This window comes from Stenella coeruleoalba (assembly GCF_951394435.1).
Source record: "Stenella coeruleoalba genome assembly, chromosome: 7".
Taxonomy (NCBI): domain Eukaryota; kingdom Metazoa; phylum Chordata; class Mammalia; order Artiodactyla; family Delphinidae; genus Stenella; species Stenella coeruleoalba.
In genome coordinates this window covers 99983915-100009043 of record NC_137153.1, presented here as the reverse complement: position 1 = coordinate 100009043, position 25129 = coordinate 99983915, and the positions used below count along the sequence as shown (strand labels likewise).

Sequence of the window (25129 nt, the reverse complement as noted above, 5' to 3'; positions counted from 1 at the left end):
CCTTTCCCATATTAGGGAAGTTTTGAACTGAAATCTCTTCAAATATTTTCTCAGTCCCTTTTTTTTCTCTTCTTCTTCTGGGACCCCTATAATTTGCATGTTGGTGCATTTAATGTTGTCCCAGAGGTCTCTGAGACTGTCCTCAATTCTTTTCATTCTTTTTTCTTTATTCTCCTCTGCAGTAGTTATTTCCACTATTTTATCTTCCGGGTCACTTTTCCATTCTTCTGCCTCAGTTATTCTGCTGTTGATTCCTTCTAGAGAACTTTTAATTTCATTTATTGTGTTGTTCTTCATTATTTGTTTGCTCGTTAGTTCTTCTAGGTCCTTGTTAAACGTTTCTTGTATTGTCTCCATCTATTTCCAAGATTATGGATCATCTTTACTGTCATTCCTCTGAATTCTTTTTCAGGTAGGCTGCCTATTTCCTCTTCATTTGTTTGGTCTGGTGGGTTTTTACCTTGCTCCTTCATCTGCTGTGTGTTTCTCTGTCTTCTCATTTTCCTTACCTTACTGTGTTTGGGGGTCTCCTTTTTGTAGGCTGCACATTCATATTTCCTTTGTTTTTGGTGTCTGCCCCCAGTGGCTAAGGTTGTTTCAGTGGGTTGTGTAGGCTTCCTGGTAGAGGGGACTAGTGCCTGTGTTCTGGTGGATGAGGCTGGATCTTGTCTTTCTGGTTGGCAGGTCCATGTCTGGTGGTGTGTTTTGGGGTGCCTGTGACCTTATTATGATTTTAGGCAGCCTCTCTGCTAATGGGTGGGGTTGTGTTCCTATCTTGCTATTTGTTTGGCATGGGGTGTCCAACACTGTAGCTTGCTGGTCGTTGAGTGGAGCTGGGTCTTAGCATTGAGATAGAGATCTCTGGGAGAGCTTTCGCCACTTGATATTACGTGGAACTGGGAGGTCTCTGGTGCATCAGTGTCCTGAACTCGGCTCTCCCACCTCAGAGGCACAGGCCTGACACCCGGCTGGAGCACCAAGACCCTGTCAGCCACAGGGTTCGGAAGAAATGGGAAAAAAGAAAGAAAGAAAATAATAAAATAAAATAAAGTTATTAAAATAAAAAATAATTATTAAAAATAAACAGTTAAAAAGTAATTTAAAAAAAGAAGAAAAAAAAGGAAAGAGAGAGCAACCAAACCAAAAACAAATCCACCAATGATAACAAGCGCTAAAAACTATACTAAAGAAAAACAAAAAACTGACAGACAGAACCCTAGGACAAATGGTAAAAGCAAAGCTATACAGACAAAATCGCACAAAGATGCATACACATACACCCTCACAAAAAGAGAAAAAGGAAAAATATATCTATATCATTGCTCCCCAAGTCCACTGCATCAATTTGGGATGATTCGTTGTCTATTCAGATATTCCAGAGATGCAGGGTACATCACGTTGATTGTGGAGATTTAATCTGCTGCTCCTGAGGCTGCTGGGAGAGATTTCCCTTTCTCTTCTGTTTGCACAGCTCCTGGGGTCCAGCACTGGATTTGACCCTGCCTCTGCGTGTAGGTCCCCTGAGTGCGTCTGTTCTTTGCTCAGACAAGACGGGGTTAAAGGAGCAGCTGATTCAGGGGCTCTGGCTCACTCAGGCTGGGGGGAGGGAGGGGTACGGAGTGTGGGGCGAGCCTGTGGCGGCAGAGACCAGCATGACGTTGCAACAGCCTGAGGCGCCGTGTGTTGTCCCAGGGAAGTTGTCCCTGGATCACGGGACCCTGGCAGTGGCGGGCTGCACAGGCTCCTGGGAGGGGAGGTGTGGATAGTGTCCTGTGGTTGCACACAGGCTTCTTGGTGGCTGCAGCAGCAGCCTTAGCGTCTCATGCCCATCTCTGGGGTCTGTGCTGATAGCCGTGGCTCACACCCGTCTCTGGAGCTCCTTTAAGCGGTGCTCTGAATCCCCTCTCCTCAGGCACACTGAAACAATGGTCTCTTGCCTCTTAGGCAGCTCCAGACTTTTTCCTGTACTCCCTCCCGGCTAGCCGTTGTGCACTAGCCCTTTCAGGCTGTGTTCACACGGCCAACCCCAGTCCTCTCCCTGGGGTCTGACCTCCGAAGCCCGAGCCTCAGCTCCCAGCCCCCGCCCACCCCAGCGGGTGAGCAGACAAGCCCCTCGGGCTGGTGAGTGCTGGTCGGCAAGGATCGTCTGTACGGGAATCTCTCCGCTTTGCCCTCCGCACCCCTGTTGCTGCGCCGTCCTCCGTGGCTCCGAAGCTTCCCCCCGTCACCCCCCGGCCCCCCGCCGCCACCCCCCGTCTCCACCAGTGAAGGGGCTTCCTAGTGTATGGAAACTTTTCCTCCTTCACAGCTCCCTCCCCGAGGTGCAGGTCCCGTCCCTATTCTTTTGTCTCTGTTTTTTCTTTTGCCCTACCCAGATACGTGGGGAGTTTCTTGCATTTGGGGAAGTCTGAGGTCTTCTGCCAGCATTCTGTAGGAGTCGTTCTGTAGGAGTCGTTCCACATGTAGATGTATTTCTGATATATTTGTGGGGAGGAAGGTGCTCTCCACATCTTACTCTTCCACCATATTGAAGGTCTCCAACATATGCATTTTTAACTACCTCCACCTACATGGTCAAATGGTTTGTGTGTCATCTTTTATTATCTTCTCCTTCTCTTCCATCAGAGAAATGAAGATGCTTCCTCGTTTGAAGTCAATTCCATCCATCTCTTGACTGCATCCCTCCCTTCTGTGCCAGGCCTTTATTCTTCATTGATCCTTTTTCAAACCTGGTGTTTCGACCCTTGTTGTTTTTGCCACCCAAGCTACCATTCCCTATTAGTAGTTCTCTGATTTTCCTCCAGGGAACCAAGCCCTTTCTAGTTCTTAGTCCATGTACTTCCTAGGGTTCTATCTCTAGGTCTAGACAAATCAGTGAACTCCATCCCCATCAAGAATGGGCCCTTCATTCCATTCAAGCCAATCCAAGCCCAACCAGAGCTAATTCCAGGGCTTTGCTTAAGCAGCTAGTACAATCTTTTGATTGTACTAAACTTGAACTTGGAAAGATATGATGCTCAAGCTATTACATAGCTGGCTTGCCACCATAGGGAACCTAAAAATGAAAGCCCCATATAGAGGAAAGCAGAGTCAGGCCAACTGGTGCCCATGGCATTGATTGACCTGAATCTATCCATGCCTGAAGTCTGAACTACCCCCATAAATTCTGCACTTATGTAAACTTTGGGTTGCTTTTTCTGTCTTTTGCAACCAAAACATTTCTTTTTTTTTTTCCTTAAAATCAGAAAGATGATTTTAATCTTATTTCTCAATAAAATAACATACATTTGTAAAGCAAACAATTTTAAGAATATTTCTCTAAAGGCTTTCTGGAATTCCTAAAGGAAATTCATCTATTTTAGAAAGAAAATTCCAAAGAATAATGGAAAACAACATAAAATTATCAAGTAGCCTCCTCCCCCTACAACACACAGTAATCATTCTGGTACAAAGCACTTTTTTTTTTTTTTAATACAGCAGTTTCTTATTAGTCATCAATTTTATACACATCAGTGTACACATGTCAACCCCAATCGCCCAATTCATCACACCACCACCACAACCCCCCCACAGCTTTCCCCCCTTGGTGTCCACACGTTTGTTCTCTACATCTGTGTCTCAATTTCTACCCTGAAATCCGGTTCATTTGTATCATTTTTCTAGGTTCCACATATATGCATTAATATACGATATTTGTTTTTCTCTTTCTGACTTACTTCACTCTGTATGACAGTCTCTAGATCCATCCACGTCTCTACAAATGACCCAATTTCGTTCCTTTTTATGGCTGAGTAATATTCAATTGTAATATGAGCCACATCTTCTTTATCCACTCGTCTGTCGATGGGCATTTAGTTTGCTTCCATGACATGCCTACTGCAAATAGAGCTGCAGTGAACACTGGAGTGCATGTGTCTTTTTGAATTGTGGTTTTCTCTGGGTATATGCCCAGTAGTGGGATTGCTGGATCTTATGGTAATTCTATTTTTAGTTTTTTAAGGAACCTCCATACTGTTCTACATAGTGGTTGTATCAGTTTACATTCCCACCAACAGTGCAAGAGGGTTCCCTTTTCTCCACACCCTCTCCAGCATTTGTTGTTTGTAGATTTTCTGATGAAGCCCATTCTAACCGGTGTGAGGTGATACCTTATTGTAGTTTTCATTTGCATTTCTCTAACAATTAATGATGTTGAGCAGCTTTTTATGTGCTTCTTGGCCATCTGTATGTCTTCTTTGGAGAAATGTCTATTTAGGTCTTCTGCCCATTTTTGGATTGGGTTGTTTGCTCTTTGAATATCGAGCTGCATGAGCTGTTTATAAATTTTGGAGATTAATCCTTTGTCCGTTGATTCGTTTGCAAATATTTTCGCCCATTCTGAGGGTTGTCTTTTCGTCTTGTTTATGGTTTCCTTTGCTGTGCAAAAGCTTTTAAGTTTCATTAGGTCCCATTTGTTGATTTTTGTTTTTATTTCCATTACTCTAGGAGGTGGATCAAAAAACATCTTGCTGTGATTTATGTCAAAGAGTGTTCTTCCTATGTTTTCTTCTAAGAATTTTATAGTGCCCAGTCTTACATTTACGTCTCGAATCCATTTTGAGTTTATTTTAGTGTATGGTGTTAGGGAGTGTTCTAATTTCATTCTTTTATATGTAGCTGTCCAGATTTCCCAGGACCACTTATTGAAGAGGCTGTCTTTTCTCCATTGTATATCCTTGCCTCCTTTGTCAAGATTAGTTTACCGTAGGTGCATGGGTTTACCTCTGGGCTTTCTATCTTGTTCCATTGACCGATGTTTCTGTTTTTGTGCCAGTACCATATTATCTTGATTACTGTAGCTTTGTAGTATAGTCTGAAGTCAGGGAGTCTGATTCCTCCTGCTCCGTGTTTTTCCCTCAAGACTGCTTTGGCTATCTGGGGTCTTCTGTGTCTCCATACAAATTTTAAGATTTGTTGTCCTAGTTCCATAAAAAATACCATTGGTAATTTGATAGGGATTGCATTCAATCTGTAGATTGCTTTGGGTAGTAGAGTCATTTTCACAGTATTGATTCTTCCAATCCAAGAACATGGTATATCTCTCCATCTGTTGGTACCATCTTTAATTTCTTTCATCAGTGTCTTATAGTTTTCTGCATACAGGTCTTTTGTCTCCCTAGGTAGGTTTATTCCTAGGTATTTTATTCTTTTTGTTACAATGGTAATTGGGAGTGTTTCCTTAATTTCTCTTTCAGATATTTCATCATTAGTGTATAGAAATGCCAGAGATTTCTGTGCATTAATTTTGTATCCTGCAACTTTACCAAATTCATTGATTAGCTCTAGTAGTTTTCTGGTGGCATCTTTAGGATTCTCTATGTATAGTATCATGTCATCTGCAAACAGTGACAGTTTTACTTCTTTTACAATTTGTATTCCTTTTATTTCTTTTTCTTCTCTGATTGCCGAGGCTAGGACTTCCAAAACTATGTTGAATAATAGTGGTGAGAGTGGACATTCTTGTCTTGTTCCTGATCTTAGAGGAAATGCTTTCACTTTTTCACCATTGAAAATGATGTTTGCTGTGGGTTTGTTGTATATGGCCTTTATTATGTTGAGGTAGGTTCCCTCTATGCCCACTTTCTGGAGAGTTTTTTTATCATAAATGGGTGTTGAATTTTGTCAAAAGCTTTTTCTGCATCTATTGAGATGATCATATGGTTTTTCTTCTTCAATTTGTTAATATGGTGTATCAAATTGATTGATTTACATATATTGAAGAATCCTTGCATCCCTGGGATAAATCCCACTTGATCATGGTGTATGATCCTTTTAATGTGTTGTTGGATTCTGTTTGCCAGTATTTTGTTGAAGATTTTCGCATCTACATTCATCAGTGATATTGGTCTGTAATTTTATTTTTTTGTAGTATCTTTGTCTGGTTTTGGTATCAGGATGATGATGGCCTCATAGAATGAGTTTGGGAGTGTTCCTTCCTCCGCAATTTTTTGGAAGAGTTTGAGAAGGATGGGTGTTAGCTCTTCTCTAAATATTTGATAGAATTCACCTGTGAAGCCGTCTGGTCCTGGACTTCTGTTTGTTGGAAGATTTTTATTCATAGTTTCAATTTCATTACTTGTGATTGGTCTGTTCATATTTTCTATTTCTTTCTGTTTCAGTCTTGGAAGGTTATACCTTTCTAAGAATTTGTCCATTTCTTCCAGGTTGGCCATTTTATTGGCATAGAGTTGCTTGTAGTAGTCTCTTAGGATGCTTTGTATATCTGTGGTGTCTGTTGTAACTTCTCCTTTTTCATTTCTAATTTTATTGATTTGAGTCTTCTCCCTCTTTTTCTTGATGAGTCTGGCTAATTGTTTATCTTCTAAGAATAAAATTCTAAGAATTTTGTTTATCTTCTCAAAGAACCAGCTTTTAGTTTTATTGATCTTTGCTATTGTTTTCTTTGCTTCTATTTCATTTATTTCTGCTCTGATCTTTATGTTTTCTTTCCTTCTGCTAACTTTGGGTTTTGTTTGTTCTTCTTTCTCTAGTTCCTTTAGGTGTAAGGTTAGATTATTTATTTGAGATTTTTCTTGTTTCTTGAGGTAGGCTTGTATAGCTATAAACTTCCCTCTTAGAACTGCTTTTGCTGCATCCCACAGGTTTTGGATCGTCATGTTTTCATTGTCATTTGCCTCTAGGTATTTTTTTATTTCCTCTTTGATTTCTTCAGTGGTCTGTTGGTTATTTAGTAACGTAGTGTTTAGCCTCCATGTGTTTGTGTTTTTTGCTTTTTTTCCCCTGTAATTCATTTCTAATCTCATAGTGTCGTGGTCAGCAAAGATGCTTGATATGATTTCAGTTTTCTTAAATTTACTGAGGCTTGATTTGTGACCCAAGATGTGATCTGTCCTGGAGAATGTTCCATGCGCACTTGAGAAGAAAGTGTAATCTGCTGTTTTTGGATGAAATGTCCTATAAATATAATTAAATCTATCTGGTCTATTGTGTCATTTAAAGCTTCTGTTTCCTTATTTATTTTCATTTTGGGTGATCAGTCCATTGGTGTATATGAGGTGTTAAAGTCCCCCACTATTATTGTGTTACTGTCGATTTCCTCTTTTACAGCTGTTAGCAGTTGCCTTATGTATTGAGGTGCTCCTATGTTGGGTGCATATATATTTATAATTGTTGTATCTTCTTCTTGGTTTAATCCCTTGATCATTATGTAGTGTCCTTGTCTCTTGTAACATTCTTTATTTTAAGGTCTATTTTATGTGATATGAGTATTGCTACTCCAGCTTTCTTTTGATTTCCATTTGCCTGGAATATCTTTTTCTATCCCCTCACTTTCAGTCTGTATGTGTCCCTAGGTCTGAAATGGGTCTCTTGTAGACAACATATATATGGGTCTTGTTTTCGTATCCATTCAGCAGGCCTGTGTCTTTTGGTTGGAGCATTTAATCCGTTCACGTTTAAGGTAGTTCTCGATATGTATGTTCCTAAGACCATTTTCTTAATTGTTTTGGGTTGCTTTTTGTAGGTCCTTTTCTTCTCTTGTGTTTCCTACTTAGAGAAGTGCCTTTAGCATTTGTTGTAGAGCTGGTATGGTGGTGCTGAATTCTCTTAGCTTTTGCCTGTCTGTAAAGCTTTTGATTTCTCCATAGAATCTGAATGAGATCCTTGCCGGGTTGAGTAATCTTGGTTGTAGGTTATTCCCTTTCATCTCTTTAAGTATATCATGCCACTCCCTTCTGGCTTGTAGAGTTTCTGCTGAGAAATCAACTGTTAACCTTATGGGAGTTCCCTTGTATGTTATTTGTCATTTTCCCCTTGCTGCTTTCAATAATTTTTCTTTGTCTTTAATCGTTGCCAATTTGATTACTATGTGTCTCGGCGTGTTTTCCTTGGGTTTATCCTGTATGGGACTCGCTGTGCTTCCTCGACTTGGGTGGCTATTTCTTTTCCCGTGTTAAGGAAGTTTTCTACTATAATCTCTTCAAATATTTTCTCTGGTCCTTTCTCTCTCTCATCTCCTTCTGGGACCCCTATAATGTGAATGTTGTTGTGTTTAATGTTGTCCCAGAGGTCTTTCAGGCTGTCTTCATTTCTTTTCATTCTTTTTTCTTTATTCTGTTCTGCAGCAGTGAATTCCACCATTCTGTCTTCCAGATCACTTATTCGTTCTTCTGCCTCAGTTATTCTGCTATTGATTCCTTCTAGTGTAGTTTTCATTTCAGTTATTGTATTGTTCATCTCTGTTTGTTCTTTAATTCGTCTAGATCTTTGTTAAACATTTCTTGCATCTTCTCCATCTTTGCCTCCATTGTTTTTCTGAGGTCCTGGATCATCTTCACTATCATTATTCTGAATTCTTTTTCTGGAAGGTTGCCTATCTCCACTTCATTTTGTTGTTTTTCTGGGGGTTTATCTTGTTCCTTCATATGGTACATAGCCCTCTGCCTTTTCATCTTGTCTGTTTTTCTGTGAATGTGGTTTTTGTTCCACAGGCTGCAGGACTGTAGTTCTTCTTGCTTCTGCTGTCTGTCCTTGGTGGATGAGGCTGTCTAAGAGGCTTGTTGCAACCAAAACATTTCTAATGAATATATCTGATGTTCGCTCAGACTGCTCTCTTTTATTTATTTTATTTTACTTTTTTTCGGTACACGGGCCTGCCACTGTTGTGGCCTCTCCCGTTGCGGAGCACTGGCTCCGGACACACAGGCTCAGCGGCCATGGCTCACGGGCCCAGCCACTCCATGGCATGTGGGATCTTCCCAGACCGGGGCACGAACCCGTGTCCCCTGCATCGGCAGGAGGACTCTCAACCACTGCGCCACCAGGGAAGCCCTGCTCTCTTTTATTTTTTTGTCTAATTCGTGAAATTGGATATATTTACTGCTTCCAATTCTCATTTTCTACTCATTCCTTCACCCACTCTTGAAAGTCACTAAGAACCTTCCAGCACCTAGTTTAAAAAGCCATTTCTCAATCCTGCTCTTCCTTGATTACACAAGTGTCATTAACTAATCAACTTCTGTATTCTGGAAACTTCCTCCTTTTTTGGCTTCTATTGCTGATTCATCCCCAAGTTCTTCTGGCTTCTTTGTCTCCTGCCGTTCTCAAATATAAGTGTTTCCCAAGGCTCTGTCTTTTTTCCATTTTACCTCTCTCCCTTAGTAATTTCACCCCCACTTCTAGTTCTAGCTGTGAATACCTTTAACTTAAACAATAGCCCTCCTCACCCCCAAGTTCACGCCAAAGCTTTGTTCTCTTTTCCAAATAAATCCTTGCTCCCTGTATGTCATTCCCTTATTTAAAAGTTGATACCTGTCCCCCTCCATTGCCTTCAGAATCAAGACTAGGCCCTTGTATTCAAGTCTGACTTTAAAATTTCTCCCTAATTTTGATCCAATCTACCTTTCCAAGCCCATTTTTGTTTGACTCAGATCTTAACTTCATGTAGTTGTCTCATATTCTTCTAAGCACTTGGAGTTGTTCATGTCTGATTTGAAACCCCAGGGCCTAGGAGAATGCCCCGTCAATAGAAAATATTTATTTTGTGTTTGACTAATGAGGAAGTGAACAAATGAATGAATGAGCAAACAAGTGAAGCCTTCTGTCTTTCCCCTGCATCCCCCCGCAGCTTTGCCTCCCCTTCCGATTTTGTCCTCGTATTAATCTGACTCAGAGGAAATTTCTGTCCAGCTCAGAATAGCTTTCTGGTTTCATCCTTTCTGCAGAAGATACTGCTTAATGGCTCGAAGGTTGTTCTCTGTTTTAGGAAACAAAACTTTGTGTTCTCAGTTGATTATGTGTCTAGGCTCTCGAGCAAATCCATAGCTATGCTTTTGATATAAGGCTTGGCCCGGCTTAGTCTCGGTTCTCTCTGGAGGTGTAAGAGCCCTCACTTGTAGGTGGAGAGACCTCCTATAATCAAGTATTTCTGAACTTGTGTCTACAGGGTATGGATCCTTTTGAATTAATGGAATACAATGCCTGTATTCTAGGGATCATTAAGGATCTCAAATTGGAATTTTATGCCAACTAGCTAATGGAAAATAAAATCAACTGAATTGATGACAATGTCCATTAAACTGATCTACCTCCCTGTAGTCTAATTCCAGAGTCATCCAGCAAGCCTCTAACTATAACATGGATATCCATGTCCCAAGAAATTTTCTTGAGAATGGAATTTTTCGTTGAATAGCATTAACTTAGCATGGCGGTTATAGTTAATTTTTTTTTAAAAAAAGAAAACTTGAGATTATTTATGTCATAATATCAAATGAGTCTACTTCTAAATTTCATTTGTAGTTATATGTAATCATATCTCCAGAAGGATTCATACCTGGATCAATTTAGATATCATTTGAAAACCTGTGGAAAAGATTTGTAATGGTTGTTCCATTTGACAAAGAATATCAATCTTCAGTGCATAAGACAAAGGCACAAAAAAAGGAGGTGGGAGAGGTAATAAAGACACAGTATTACAAATCTTTTCCCTCTTTGGACTCCACCCCCAGAATTGGGTAGCTGAACAGCCCTGTAGGGCTTCTGCAAGGTCCCCATTTCTAACCATTACATCCAGAGCTGCAGGCGAACTATGAGACCTCTGAAATTCCCCTCAGGCTCTACCTGTTAGTGGTCTGCACTGGAAAATCATTGGAACCAGAGGAAGTTTGGGGTGGCCAGGCCAAAAGACTAGTCCCTGTGAATTTCCCTCCTCTCTCAATAGAATTGACTATGAAGGCTGCCAGTGACGTTCACTGTTTCCCTGGGAATAGAGAAAAACTAAATATACTTCTTTGAGAGCACTTCTATAAACGTGCTCCTCTCTTTCTTCTGGGATGGCACAACTGAAAATTGGCTTATTGAAGCAGTTAAATACTATTTATCTAGTATTAAAAAAAACCCTAGAATCTAGCTTCGATGGAGTAATGTTATAAAAAATGTCTTTACATTTATGGTAAAGCATCTGGCAACAAGCCACTGTCCATTAATGCCTTTTAAAATGTACACTGTCTAAAAAGCCTTATATAATTCCTTATAGGACATAGAGTTAGGAGAATGTAGCGTTAGGAGAATGTTTGCCTCCCTTGAAAATATGATCAGCTTCCTCTCATTAGATCAGAAGACTTAGGGAATCCCTTGGGTTTCTGTTTCCATCGTTGCCAAAAATCTCAGGGTTACCTCCTCTACTCAAATACAATAGCCCCCTTACGTGCAGTTTCCTGGCATTTCCTAACTGCCGTCTCCACACTGGATCATCCTTTAATGGTTCTGTTATTTTATCTTGGCCTTGAGTCTAGCTCATTTCAAATATTCGCAAAATACATAGACTATAAACAAAATAAAACATTAAAAACCTAAAACAAATGAAGCTACATAATCATGACCTAGGGTCATGGTGGATGATGGGCCTTCCCTGATGCTGGAAGTTTTCATGAAGGGGTTAGATGAACATCTGGCTGGGATGCGCTATAAACAACAGCTATAATTATTTCACAGTTTTAGGGCAAAGGACAGCCAAAACAAATTCTAGGTAATAAATAAGGTGGGTTTGTTCTTTCCTGCTGTATTCCTTAGTGTTTTCATCTAGGACATCACAGCATGTTCTAGTAAGATTCATTGTGGTTAAAAAAAGAAAACAAAAGAAAAAGAAAACAAAATGTGCATTCCTGTGGTGTCTGTCAGATGGGGCATCCAAAACCTTGGCTGATTTTTGTAACCAGAATAATACACTATATGCTATTATGAGTAGTTCATAAATTTGGTTTATAGGCCCTCTTAAAATCTGTAGACCCTCTTAAAATCCAGTGGAGACTATAAACTCTCTCTCTCTCCAGAAAAATATACGTGTAAACTGAAATGTGCATGTAATGCCTTCAATGAGCCTCTGAAGCCCATCAGTAGATCCTCTATGTGCATTACGTTGCTTCTAGCTAAAGTTGGTATGTCTATGTAGAGGAAAGGAAGACTAAAAAAGATTTAGCAAGTCTTGGCCAACTGCTTAAATATGGGCCAACTCTCAAAAGTTGCCTCCCTCTTTTCATTTTTTGATATGAGCGTAAGATGGTTTCCTAAAGCAGTTAGGAAAGATGGCAGTGATGGGATATGAGTACATAGATGCTAATGCATGAGTTATTCAAAAATGAGTAATTCAGAAGAACTGAGCTCTCATATGGAGTGAGAAGAAGCTCTTGCCCTTTTATGTGTATGAATCGCAGGGCTCCAGCTGAGGTCATGGAAGTCATTTCCAGCAAGCACCCTCCTTGAAGTTGGTACAGAGATAAAAGGAATCCAAAGTAGGTGACACCATCTAGTGCTAGAAAGAGGACAGGCTTGGAAGCAGAGGTCCCGTACGCAGTGTCTTCAAGGGCCAGGCAGGGACAATAGGTGACACAGTAGGAAGTGAGGAGGAGGTAGGTGGTCCCTGGAGAATCACCCTCCCAAATGCTCATTGTTCAAGTGCATAAAAAACAAGGTTTGACACACAGACACACACACACACACACACACACACACACCCGCAAAAGAGTGTCTGCGGCTGGCTTTTGCCATGTCTGGAGTCAGATGATTGTAGGTTGAATTCCAGGTCTGCTTCTTATTAGTGGGGGACCTTGGGAATGTGTCTTAACCACCTTAAGGCTCAGTTTCATTCTTTGTGAAACAGAGACAGTATCATGTGTCTTTGAACTATTGTCATAAAAATTTGTGATAATGTAAATAAAGTGCCCAGCACTAGTCTTTGTACATACTATAAAATGTAGCTATTATTAGAGCCCCAGGATCTAACTGTGCACCTATCTTCCTGAAAATGTCTGGGTAAATAGAAGTTTAGAAATGAAGGTTACCAGCGACCTGTAAAGCTCTTTTGAGTAACCATAGTATGCATTTAAGCTAAGTTATCTTAGCATTCAGGAGTCACCTACCAATGGTATTCAACCTTAATGGATTGTTTTAGTTACAGAGGGCTTCTGCATGAGGAGGAAAAGAAAAGAATTCTCATATAGTCTTCAGGGCTCTGAGGGCTGCAGATCCCCAAAAGGGGTTATATATCAGCCCCATAAGCAGCTGATACATTATCAGAGGTTAATTGACTGGAGGAGGCAAGAACTAAGTGACATGAAGGGAAAGGCAGAGAAGTACAGCAACTATTTATCACCATTTAGCAACCTTTAGCACCATAGCTAAAGATGCAGCTCTCAGCTTTAGCAACGTACAGGCAGTAATTACTTGTGTACCTCTTTTCTCCAGGGCAGGGATTTGGGTGAGGCAAGTGAGGCAAGATATTGCAGGTATAGGGTGGAAACCTGTCTTTATTTGAATTTTTTTTTTTTTTTTTTCTGTACGCAGGCTTCTCACCGCTGTGGCCTCTCCCGCCGCGGAGCACAGGCTCCGGACGCGCAGGCCCAGTGGCCATGGCTCATGGGTCCAGCCGGTCCGCGGCACATGGGATCCTCCCGGACCGGGGCACGAACCCGCGTCCCCCGCATCGGCAGGCGGACTCCCAACCACTGCGCCACCAGGGAAGCCCTATTTGAATTTTTGATGTTTCGTTTATCATGGGTTTTTTGCATTCAATGTTAATACTTTTTAAAATATTTATTAAGATATTATTTATCGTAATTACTAAGTTTTTGGCATCCCTTAAATTTTCCACCCTAGTCCCAGCCCTGTTCTTCTCTGAATTTTAAATTGTTGAACTAAAGGAGTGTTTCATTCAGTGATTCACAGAAGGATTAACAAGACTCAACAGCATGTTATATTCCTAGCTAAGATTTATTACAGCAATAAACACAGAGTTAAAGCAGCAGGGAAGAAAGAAGGGTGTTGTTGGAGTCTAGAAAGGTCCAGCACAGAATTCTGATGCCCTTCCTCGTCCAGAGATACTTAGGAGAGTGTTCTCCCTGGCAGTGAACTTCAGGGACATGTGTGGAATGTCTCTGCCTAGGGATGCCTTCTTGGTTCTCTGGGTCTGAGTTTTTTTATGTGGGGACTGGTCACATAGATATATCTTGCTGAGCAACCATAGCTACACAACCAGCCATGACAATGGAAACTCAGGACCCCAACAATAAAACTAGGTGCACATCATCATTATTGACGTTTATGCAAAACAACTTGGCAAGCCAGCAATGGCATAGTCCATTGCTCGAGATACATGTAACCAAATCATCCATCACTAACACGAGGAACACTTGGAGGACCACGTTACCCAGGGGTTGGTGCTGGATCAATCGTGGTTCTCTTGGAGACACGCCAGGAGTAAGCAACCACACCTGCTACATTAACTTTTTTCTCACATGGATTCATGTGGAAAATCAAAATGTCACCTTTATTAAAAGTAGCAGTAGGGCTTCCCTGGTGGCACAGTGGTTGAGAGTCCGCCTGCCGATGCAGGGGATGCAGGTTCGTGCCCTGGTCCGGGAAGATCCCACATGCCGCAGAGCGGCTGGGCCCGTGAGCCATGGCCACTGAGCCTGTGCGTCTGGAGCCTGTGCTCCGCAATGGGAGAGGCCACAACAGTGAGAGGCCCGCGAACCACACACACAAAAAAAGTAGCAGTAGTGCTAAATTGTAGTAATTGAAGAACACGGCTTGGATCCATGTCAAAAGATTTCCCACTTGTAGCCTAGATCTTGAGATGACCCCCCGCCTACGGTAGAATCTGGGGCTGCAGAGGACAAACTTCCCCACCCAGGTGGAGGAGATACTGCTGCTTTTCATAATTATTTAGCCCCAAAAAGGGAGGACAGAGGGTCATAGCTTTCCAGAGCTATCTTTAGAAGGCAGATGTTAGGCTCACTTCAAATGTGCTTTGCAGAAGGACAGACCTGTCCCTCGAGCAAACACTCCCAAAAAGGGAGAGGAGGATAGGCATGAGCTCATGCCTTTGTCTAGGCTCAGCTGATAAGCTCGCCTTTGAACTTGGGGAGAAGTGAAGGGATATAGGAAACAGGTATATTTTCCCAATAATAGACAGTTAAGCAGATGGTCTAATGGAGGCCTGAGAACTAGAGTATATGCCGTTGAAAGGAATGGCTCCAAAAGTATTTTTATCCCGAAGAACAAAATTCCATCCCACACTTGCAGTAATGGGCAGGATGACATCTAACCTGGCCAGAGTCCAAAATCACTTGTCCTATTCTCAGTGTAGCTTGAGATGAATTCCCACAACATTAGACTCATGCCTCTTATTCCCTTCAACAGAAAGCCACATCGTCCTGAGTGACTAACTCTCAGGCAGCTTCAGTTGATGGCATAGAATAAGGGTTGGCAAACTATGGCCCCGGGGCCAAATCTGACTCTCAGTTTTACTGGGACACAGCCATGCCCATTTGTTTTAACTAATTACCTGCAGCTGCCTTCGCACTACAATAGCTGATTTTGTCGCAGGAAGGGGGACCCCTTCCAGGGCCCGAGAGTGGGCTCTTGTCTAATGCCCGGAAATGAATTGTCCAAGGAGACACACGCGCTGACAAAGCAAGAGACTTTATTGGGAAGGGGCGCCCGGGTGGAGAGCGGCAGGGTAAGGGTACCCAGGAGAACTGCTCTGCCACGTGGCTCACAGTCTCAGGCTTTATGGTAATGGGGTTAGTTTCCGGGTTGTCTCTGGCCAATCATTCTGACTCAGGGTCCTTCCTGGTGATGTGCACATCGCTCAGCCACGATGGATTCCAGTGAGAAGGATTCTGGAAGGTTGGTAGCTCATATGGACTGGCGTCTCCTCTCTCCTTTCGACCTTTCCCAAATTCTTCCAGTTGGTGGTAGCTTGTTAGTTCCACGTTCCTTACCAGGACCTCCTGTTGTAAGATAACTCATGCAAGTGGTTACTGTCGTGCCTGGCCAGGACGGACGGTTTTGGTCAGTGGTTCCCCTAACAACTTGGGTAGACTTTTTTTTTTTATATAAAAGGAAGTTTATGGCTGCATTATCATTATAAAGAATGGACTATATTTTTAATGTTATTATATAATTTATAGATTTATATAGAAAAAACTTAGATTTACGTAAAAGTTGCAGATAGTACAGAGAGTTGATTTGAGTAGTTTTGACAGAAACGATATGGCCTACAAAACCTAAAGTGGGTATTATCAGGCCCCTTACAAAAAAAGTTTGTCAACTCCTAACATAGAAGAAAACAGCACTTTAGTCCTTATTTATGCTACCAGTGTGCCAAGAAACAGATGCATAGGCAGTTTCTAAATCTGCTACAGGAAAATGAAAGTGAATTAGTATGTTACTGAAGTCTCACAACTGGAACAAGTTGACAAAAAGGCCAGCATAGATTAGGGAAAAGTGAGTGAACAGATTGCTTTATATGCTCTTTTCTTAAATGCAAGTACATACAAATTCAAGCTGTTTGAAACAGACTATTTCGAAGGGACTGTGTCATCTTGGTTGGATTTTGCTCAGCTCCAAAAACCTTAACTGAACTCCTTGCATTTGCAGAGTCTGCCCTGGGTGTTGTGAAAGTCAAAGAGGAGGTGTACAAATACCTGCAATGTGATGCAGATGGTTCTAGGGAAGGAACGGGTGTGGATGGAGTCAGAGAAGGAAGCCAAGATAGGAACAAACGGTGATTAACACTGTCCACCTCTCAACAGAAGGTTGAGGTACTTTTAAACGTTCTCTTGTTGGACATATCCTTTTCATCTTATTCATCAGTTTTAATGTCTTAATAAACCCTTCCTAAAGAAAAAGAACATCATACTATTTCACATTATAAACTTGTACATACATATACTTCCACAGCCATCCTCCAAGAAGTATCTTGTGTGGGGTGGTTGTTGGGCTTTTTGGTTCGTGTTGTGATGGTTGCTATTGCTTGGAGAATTTTGTTGCTGTTGTTGTTGTTTTTAACTCACTACAGAGGTCTGAAAATTGTTGAGCTCTCATACAGCTGGTCCAAACATAACTTCAGTGTTGACTCAACTAAATTGCACGTCAACTGGCCAACACATTTTCTAGTTATTCTATGAGGACATCACTAGCCAGACTCCTTAATTTATGTTCTCAGAAGTCACTGTCTCTCCAGCCCCTTTGCATTTTCCCAGCGGCAGGAATAAACTCTGTAGGTGATTGAATGTCTTTAGCATACAGAACTGCCTCTGGTTGCACCTGGGTGGTGGGTAATCAGAGGGTGGGGTTCACTTTATTATTCTGTTTTTGTGTATGTTTGAAAATGTCCATGATAAAACTTCAGGGTTTTTTTTTTTTGTTAACTGATCGTTGGCTATAGTTGGTTCTCTAATGCTGGAACAGCCACTCCATATTCCACTGGTCTTTGCAAACTGGAGCTTGTAATTTTCATTAGCAGTCATTGCTAGGGTGGCAGCCATACATGATAAATGAAGGCATTGAGAAGAACAAGGTAAACAGTGCTTCCTAATGCTTCAGAGTGGAGCATGTGCTTGAGAGGTACAGCCAAACATTCAGGTTAAAATGAGAAAATATTTTGAGCAGAAATTGTATGTTAACGGCCTTGCATATATATCCTTTCCAAAGAAAGTTACTTATAAAATAAGCTCTTATCCGTAAGCTGCTCCTTATTTATTAACTACTTTTATTAAACTCCTATATGCAAAGGCCCATGCTAGACAGGGAGACACAAATATAAAATTTGTCTTTGGCAAATTGGACAAAGAAAGAATGAAATAGATAACACCTAATCCCCGAAACTTAACACAGAATCTTGGACCCGGACCTCAGTGACCAGAAATCAGCATAGTTCAGCTCATTTCAGGCCTAACACCATTAATAGAGCACCTACTCTGGGTAAGGTTCTGGGCTAGATACTAAAACTATGGGCGGGAAAATAAAGTACAGTCCCCATCCTTGGTCTAGTGGGGAAGACAGATAACAAAATCAACTCTTTAATCGTGGAATGCACTAGAATAGTGGATACTATGAGATGACAGAGAAGGACTTCAGGGAAGTCTTCATGAGTTCAATCTTAAAGGATGCTTAAGATTAGCAAGTGATTTAAAGCTGGGAAGAAGCAGAGAGTTAAAAAATGTCACAGGTACGGGTCAGGAATTATTTGATAATCATATACACCAGTAGTATAAAATTGTAAAATTATCACTAGAATGTGAGCTCCGTGAGGGACTTTTGTCTTGTTTTGTTCACCGTATGTCTGGCTTATGGTAGGCTCACTAAGTATTTATTAAATGAATAAATAAATCCAACTATAAAGTGTTGCTAGAGTCCAGAGTTTACGGTAGATAGTGACAGTGGAGCTAGAAAGGACAAGGTCGAGGAATTCTGGTAAAAAGCTTGGATTTTGGGCTTCCCTGGTGGCGCCGTGGTTGAGAGTCTGCCTGCTGATGCAGGGGACGTGGGTTCGTGCCCGGTCCGGGAGGATCCCACATGCCGCGGAGCAGCTGGGCCCGTGAGCCATGGCCGCTGAGCCTGTGCGTCGGAGCCTATGGAGCTCCGTAACGGGAGAGGCCACAACGGTGAGAGGCCTGCGTACTGCAAAAAAAAAAGCTTGGATTTTATGATGATGGAGAAACACTCAAGAATTTCCATAGAAAGCATGATGGGATGTGTGTTTTTGAGCTTCAAGGGGGAGAAGAGACCTCAGGGGCACAGACTGGAGAAAGAAACCAATTTGTAAGCTGTTACTAAAACCCAGAGGGAAGTTGATGGGGTAAAAATCCATGGAATTCAGAGACAAATTTAATGTCACCTAAAGCCACCCGAATGCCTAGCATGAAAAAGACTGGCAATACCAAGTGTTGTCAAGCATGTGGAACAACCAGAACCCTCATCCCCTGCTGGTGGAGTGTACATTGATGCAATCACTTCAAAAAACTGTTGGGTATCTCCCACTAAAGTTGAACTCAGTTATCCCCCTTTCAGGGAGACAACAGAACCCCAACAAGAATGGGTGCTCATTTGCCCCCAGAGATGTCCCCACAAAGTTGTGGAAAAGGATTTTCCTAGCAGCACTCTTGGTCACAGCCCAAATGGATAAACTGTGTTATAGTCGTGCAACAGAGTACTAAAAAACGACACTGAAAAATGAACGTATGGCCATTACACAGGTGAATCTCAGAAACATCACGTTGAGTGAAAGAAGCCAGACACAGAAGAATACGCACTACATACTGTAGAATTCCATTTATAAAAGTTCAGAAACAGACTAAGCTCAGTTATGGTGAAAAATCCAGAACAGTGTTTGGCTTGGGGCACAGGGTGATGACTGGGAGCGAGGGACTAAAGCTCTATCTGCATCTTGATCTGGACATGGTTACGCAAGTGGGCTGTCTTTTGTAATAACTCCCCAAACTGTATGCTGACATGTGTGCAATGTTCTGAAGATATATGAATGTTTTAAGTGACCTCAGTTTCCTGGCTCAGGTACGAGGGTGGGTGATGGTGCCCTGTACTAGGCTCAATGTATCTAAAAGGAAGAGGAGTCACATTCAACAGTAGCCAAGGCTCTTAGTGCACTTGTGGCTTCTGGCTGCCCAAGTCCCAGCACAGGCATGCCACAACCCCGTGGTCATGGAAATCACCCCTCCCTGGAAATCTCCCTTCAGGCCTGTGCCTTCCTATGTCTAATACACTCATAGATTGTGCCAGCCCTCTGTGCAGGGCAGTGTCCTCCAAGGAGAGATGCCCATGTTTAGGGGCCCCCAATCTCTCTTTGGTTCCACAATGCTTTTTGGCAGTGGGGGAGATCCTAAGATAAGGAGGCATAATCAGATCCACTAGAGTTATTGCCATAAGAATGACAAAAATATCATCTTCTAGACCACTGGGGTGGATGGGGTGGGGGACTGTCTAGAATTACATGGCGGTGGTCGTGGGGAACAGACACACCTTGGGAACTTCTCATCCCTTCTTTGCCAGTGACTTTCTTCTGCTCACCTAGCACGTGTGCCCTTCACTGGAGTCAAGCCACTCCTGAAGCAGAGGAGTAGAGGATAGAGACTCAGGAGGAATCTTGGACAGAGGGCACAGGAAGGATAAACGGGAACCACTGCAAACATAGTACCTTTCCAGCTCCCATGGAGAAAGACAGACTGAGACTGGGGTGAACCCCAAGCCTCTCCCACCCTGCATTCCACCCCAGCATTAGTTAGAGACGAGGGACAAAGTTCCTTTCCAACCAGACCGAGCTGTCTAGAAAGTCCTAATACCCCCAAGTGAAAAAAGTATGCCCAAGCTCCCAACCTCCAGCCTCATGGAGGATGCCAAGTCTTCCTTTGCCTCACCTTGGTCAGGAGTTTCCTGGCAATGGGTTCAGTACTTTGGTCAGTTGGCTAAGCTTAGCATCCTTTTCCTGTCCCCAGCCAAGTCTGGTCATTCAGGTGGCCAAGCCCTGCCTATGTTATTGCCAGGACTTCTTGTCTTGGTACCTGCTCTAGCCTGAGAGGAGTATGAAACTCCCTTCATGCCCTAGAGGCACCGTCCCGCTGCCACTGACTCTTAAGAAAGAGCCTTTTGCAGATCCTTTCTGACACCTTCCTCCCCTGGTGGCCAAGGCCAAGAGAACTATTTATAGAGGAGATGGCTACAAACCAGACAACCCAGATAAATCATGAAATTCTCCACCCACTTAGGTAACCCTATTCTCAAGAATCAAAAGAGCAATTTGCTGTTATAGAAGTGGATCCCTGAGCGAGCCGGTAAGTGAAACGGGATCAAGACAGACGCACAAGAGTGGGGTTTACTTTCAAGGAACAGAATGAACCATGATGCCCACAGGCACCATGCTGCTATAAGGGGAAGCAGAATCATTAGATGTGGGCATAGTTTCTTCTCTGCTGCACACTGAGCACTGAAGTGAGTTCTAGACTTTTCTAACCCCTGCCCCCAATGTCCTAACACCATTTCTGGCTGCTGAAACCTCCCTCACTGGAAACTCAAGTCTTCACCCAATCTCAGCCTCATTTTACCCACACTCTTCCTTCTCTCCACCCACCTCATACAACTGGTACTAAACTGATCATGAATAGTTAAGGGTCTCTAACTTCCATATTTCATCAAACATAAGATGTGCATTGACAGAGGCACCCTTATTTTATCTCCTACTGAAAAGTGTTCCAAATAAAATATACCATCCCCTGTGAAATGCATCCTGATTCAGAGATGTGAGCATTTGAAAAGAAAATGTGCTTCTGTGAATCAATTAATTAAACTACTATTACCTGGGCTAAGGTCAGGGCATGGGAAATCACAAGCCATTTGATTTCAGGGGATCATGTATATGAATTAACAAGCTCTCAAGATCAGTGTATAAACGCTCTGAGAAGTGTCAGTGATTGGGTTTCCTCATTTCCAACAACATGATATGTTTTAGATCTTAATTTAGAGGAACATCGTGGAGAATTATATAAATCTGGCAAAATATTAGCATAAACAATTTTGAAAAGGTGCCAAATAATTAAAACATCAGAAATTTAATGTGTTTAATGTATGTTTAAAGTATCTTGCAGATGATGGAAATGAGTAGAGGATAAGTTTATAACCAGGAACAAAATTCCTCAAAGCTTCATCTTTGCCATGTTTGAACCAATAACTATTTCACCTTTGTGTATCTGTGAACAGATTTTTGAACTTTGTGGAACTGATGCTAAAAAACTGGAAGAAAAGATTCGAGAACTAATGTAAGCTGATCTCCAAGACAAGACATACTTGCAACGTTTTAAAAGGCCACCGTGATTGTGTTTGTGTTTTTATTTCCAGCAAACATTGTAGTGTTCTATTGATCTCTCTCCTAATGCTTTACAGGTTGAATCCCATATTGCCATCTCACTGCAAAAATTGTTGGAACTCTTGTGCTATCAGAGATTGTGGCATTTGCATTCTCTCACTTGGCCTTTCCACTTCCTCTGAGCACACTCCTTAGGCAGCGTCCTTCACAGCAGAGGCCCTGCACAGCTAAGGAATACCAGCTCAGTGAGAAAGTTTTCCAGAGATTGTGGAAGATGGGATCCACCTCAGCAATGAAGAAACAAATAACTGTCTTATTGGCCTGGTGCACCCCAAATACATAGAGGCCTCTTCCCAATTGAGTCATTGTTTGTAGTACCAAATTCTTCAGTACATCACCTTATATTAGAAATGTGTCATTGGATAAAAGCACATATAAACAGCTATGCTTACATATATAAAAACTTATTACATGCTAGGCAATATGCCAAGCCTGTAGCCGAAATTCAGCCTCTGTACACTGATACTGAATGGAATCTTGGAGACGGTTTTGGATGAAGTAGAAAAGAGTTGCTTTACTGCTTTGCTGGGCAAAGGGGGCCACAGTGGGTTAATGCCCTCAAAACTGTGTGTCCTGACCTGGAGGGGGTAGTGAGGAGTTCTATAGTAAATGGTTCAAAGAGGAGGGCACGATCAGCTCGTGGACATTCTTCTGACTGGTTGGTGGTGAGGTGACTGGGAGCCAGTAGCATCAACCTTCTGATTCCAGCTGCTCTGGGGTCTGCATGCTTGTGGGCAGCATACAGTAAACCTCTTCCACCTGGTGGCGGTTTCGGTACAGTAAGTCCCTTACATACGAACCTTCAAGTTGTGAACTTTCAAAGATGCAAACGTGCGTTCGCGTGTGCAGTCACGTAAGTTAGTTCACGTGTCTGGCGGACATTGTCGCGTGCGTGCATCCTCTACAAGGGGTTGTGTTTTTGTGTACTTTACTGTATAGAGTACAGTAGTACAGTATCTTTATTTCAAGCCCAGGATGTCCAGAAGCAAGCATAAAAGCAGTGGTGATGTAGCTGGTACTACTTTAATTTTCAAGGTACTGTACTGTAAGATTAAACGTTTTCTTTATTTTTGTGTTTGTTATGTATTATTTGTGTGAAAAGTATTATAAACCTATTACAGTACAGTATTCTAAATCCAGTTGTGTTAGTTGGGTACCAAGGCTAACTTTGTTGGACTTATGAACAAAAGTGGACTTAGGAACACACTTTCGGAATGGAACTCATTCGTATGTAAGGAACTTATTGTATCTGCAAAACAGCTCATAGATATTGTTATATATATCCCTTGAGCGGGAACCGGGAACTCGTCCCAAGGCCACACTATTGTTTTTTTTGTTTGTTTGTTTTTGTTTTTTGCGGTACATGGGCCTCTCACTGTTGTGGCCTCTCCCGTTGCGGAGCACAGACGCGCAGGCTCAGCGGCCATGGCTCACGGGCCCAACCGCTCCGCAGCATGTGGGATCTGCACGGACGGGGGCATGAACCCGCGTGCCCTGCATCGGCAGCCGGACTCAACCACTGCACCAGGGAAGCCTCGCACTATTGTTTCTTGACTCCTCCTCCCTTGTCTCCGCATCCCCTCCCTTCCCTGATTAGCAACTATTTGAACCTGCCCCTTGGAACTCAGGGAAGGTCATGGAGGCTGAATGAAGCTATTTCCTACAAACAAGAAACGGAACACAGAAAGGCTTTTGTGCCCAGGAGGCTCACAGGATCCTGCTCAGTTTCAAGCCTTTTGCATCCATCACCCTGTTTAACCTTTGCAACAATCCTGTAAGTAGCCATGTACTAATAAATGTTTAATTGGCTCTCTGGGAAGAAAAAAGTTCCAGTTTGTAGTGATTGCCAATTTCGTTGGTGTAAATACTTGGTAGATTTCAAGCTACCAAATGATGTCACTAAACATGGAGCTGGGAAAAGATGGGCCTAATAGGCTCTTGTGAGCTGCTTAAGATTTAGATCCAGGACACCAGTACCTACAAATGAGGTACTACTTTTATCCCTCTCTTCTTACAGAGAATAGAAGACACAATCTAGTTAAATTGAAACCGTGCGACTCAGATTGGGAATTGAACCCACGGGCCAGGACTCAAACCCAGCCAAAACCCAGATTGGGACTTAAACCCATGTTAACTGAGATCGCACACCTGGCCTCAGAACTTAATCAATTTCAGGTTCTTGATGTCTCATTGCAGAAATAATTCAGTGAGAGACAAAGTGATAGGTAAGAAGTGGATTTATTTAGAGAGAAATACACTCCCCAGACAGAGTGTGGGCCATCTCAGAAGGCGAGAGTGGCACCAGGGTATGGGGTTGTCAGTTTTTATAGGGGTGGATAATTTCATAGGCTAATGAGTGGGAGGAGTATTCCAACTATTTGGGGGAAGGGGCGGGGATTTCCGGGGATTGGGCCACCGCCCACTTTTTGACCCTTACGGTTGGCCTTGGAACTGTCATGGCGCCTGTGGGTATGTCATTTAGCTTGCTGATGGGTTACAATGTGCATATACTGAGGCTGAAGGTCTAGTGGAAATCGACTCGTCTGCCATCTTGGACCCATTTGGTTCTAATCAGTTTATGTCTTTCCTCGGGCTATGTCATTCTTTTAAAGGTTGTGCCCTGCCCCCTTCCATCCTGTTTCAAAATGACTTGCCCAAATTTTCCCAGAAGAATCCAGTGCTTTGAAATTTCTTTCATCTCTTCTAGGGGATTGATAGGAATTTCTTCTCCCTTCAGGAGCACTGCCCTGGCATGTGGTGAAATGTCTCATTTACACATATCTCAGTAACACAATGTAATCCAACTTCCTTTCCTGGGTCCTGTAAAGCACTGGGTTGCTGCATTCTGAGAAAACAGGGATTTGCAGTCTTGCCTCCAACAATGACTAGTCCCTTTACCGGTCCCAAATGTATATCCTCCTGCTGTGTGTTCAGGCCTTTCTGCATCCACAGTAACTTTTCATTTCAATACTGACAGTGTATTCTTTTAAAAGACATTTTAAACTCAACCTATAGGGCATCAACAAGGCTCCTAAATTGATCCAGGTGACCACACATGAATAGCTGCGGCTGAGTCTGTGCACACACAGACAGTGACAACCAAGTCAGACCTGCCACCTGGTCCACTGTGATTGTGAGATGCCACTCCTTGTCAGGGGCATCTCAATTTCAAAGATGTTAAAATGTGAAATAATGTGCACCTGGAGTATTCAAGCTCCTTGATCTCACAATTAAATGTTAGCTCAAGAGCAAAAGGTTGGGGGCTTCCCTGGTGGCGCAGTGGCTGAGAGTCCGCCTGCCGATGCAGGGGACACGGGTTCGTGCCCGGGTGCAGGAGGAGCCCACATGCCGTGGAGCGGCTGGGCCCGTGAGCCATGGCCGCTGAGCCTGCGCGTCCGGGGCCTCTGCTCCGCA

The 25129-nt window shown here is 42.6% G+C and overlaps 1 protein-coding gene across 1 annotated transcript in view; it reads left to right on the top strand.

The window, feature by feature from the left end:
* The window catches only part of LOC307188920 (thioredoxin domain-containing protein 8-like), a gene marked incomplete at its 3' end in the record, with an annotated part of 36788 nt that extends 15176 nt beyond the window's left edge, over positions 1–21612 (top strand). Inside the window, exons 5-6 of the mRNA XM_079926575.1 lie at positions 13339–13551; positions 21550–21612. Coding sequence (XP_079782701.1) covers positions 13339–13551; positions 21550–21612 — 276 coding nt within the window. The remainder of the gene's footprint in view (positions 1–13338; positions 13552–21549) is intronic.
* Positions 21613–25129: the final 3517 nt, after the last annotated feature.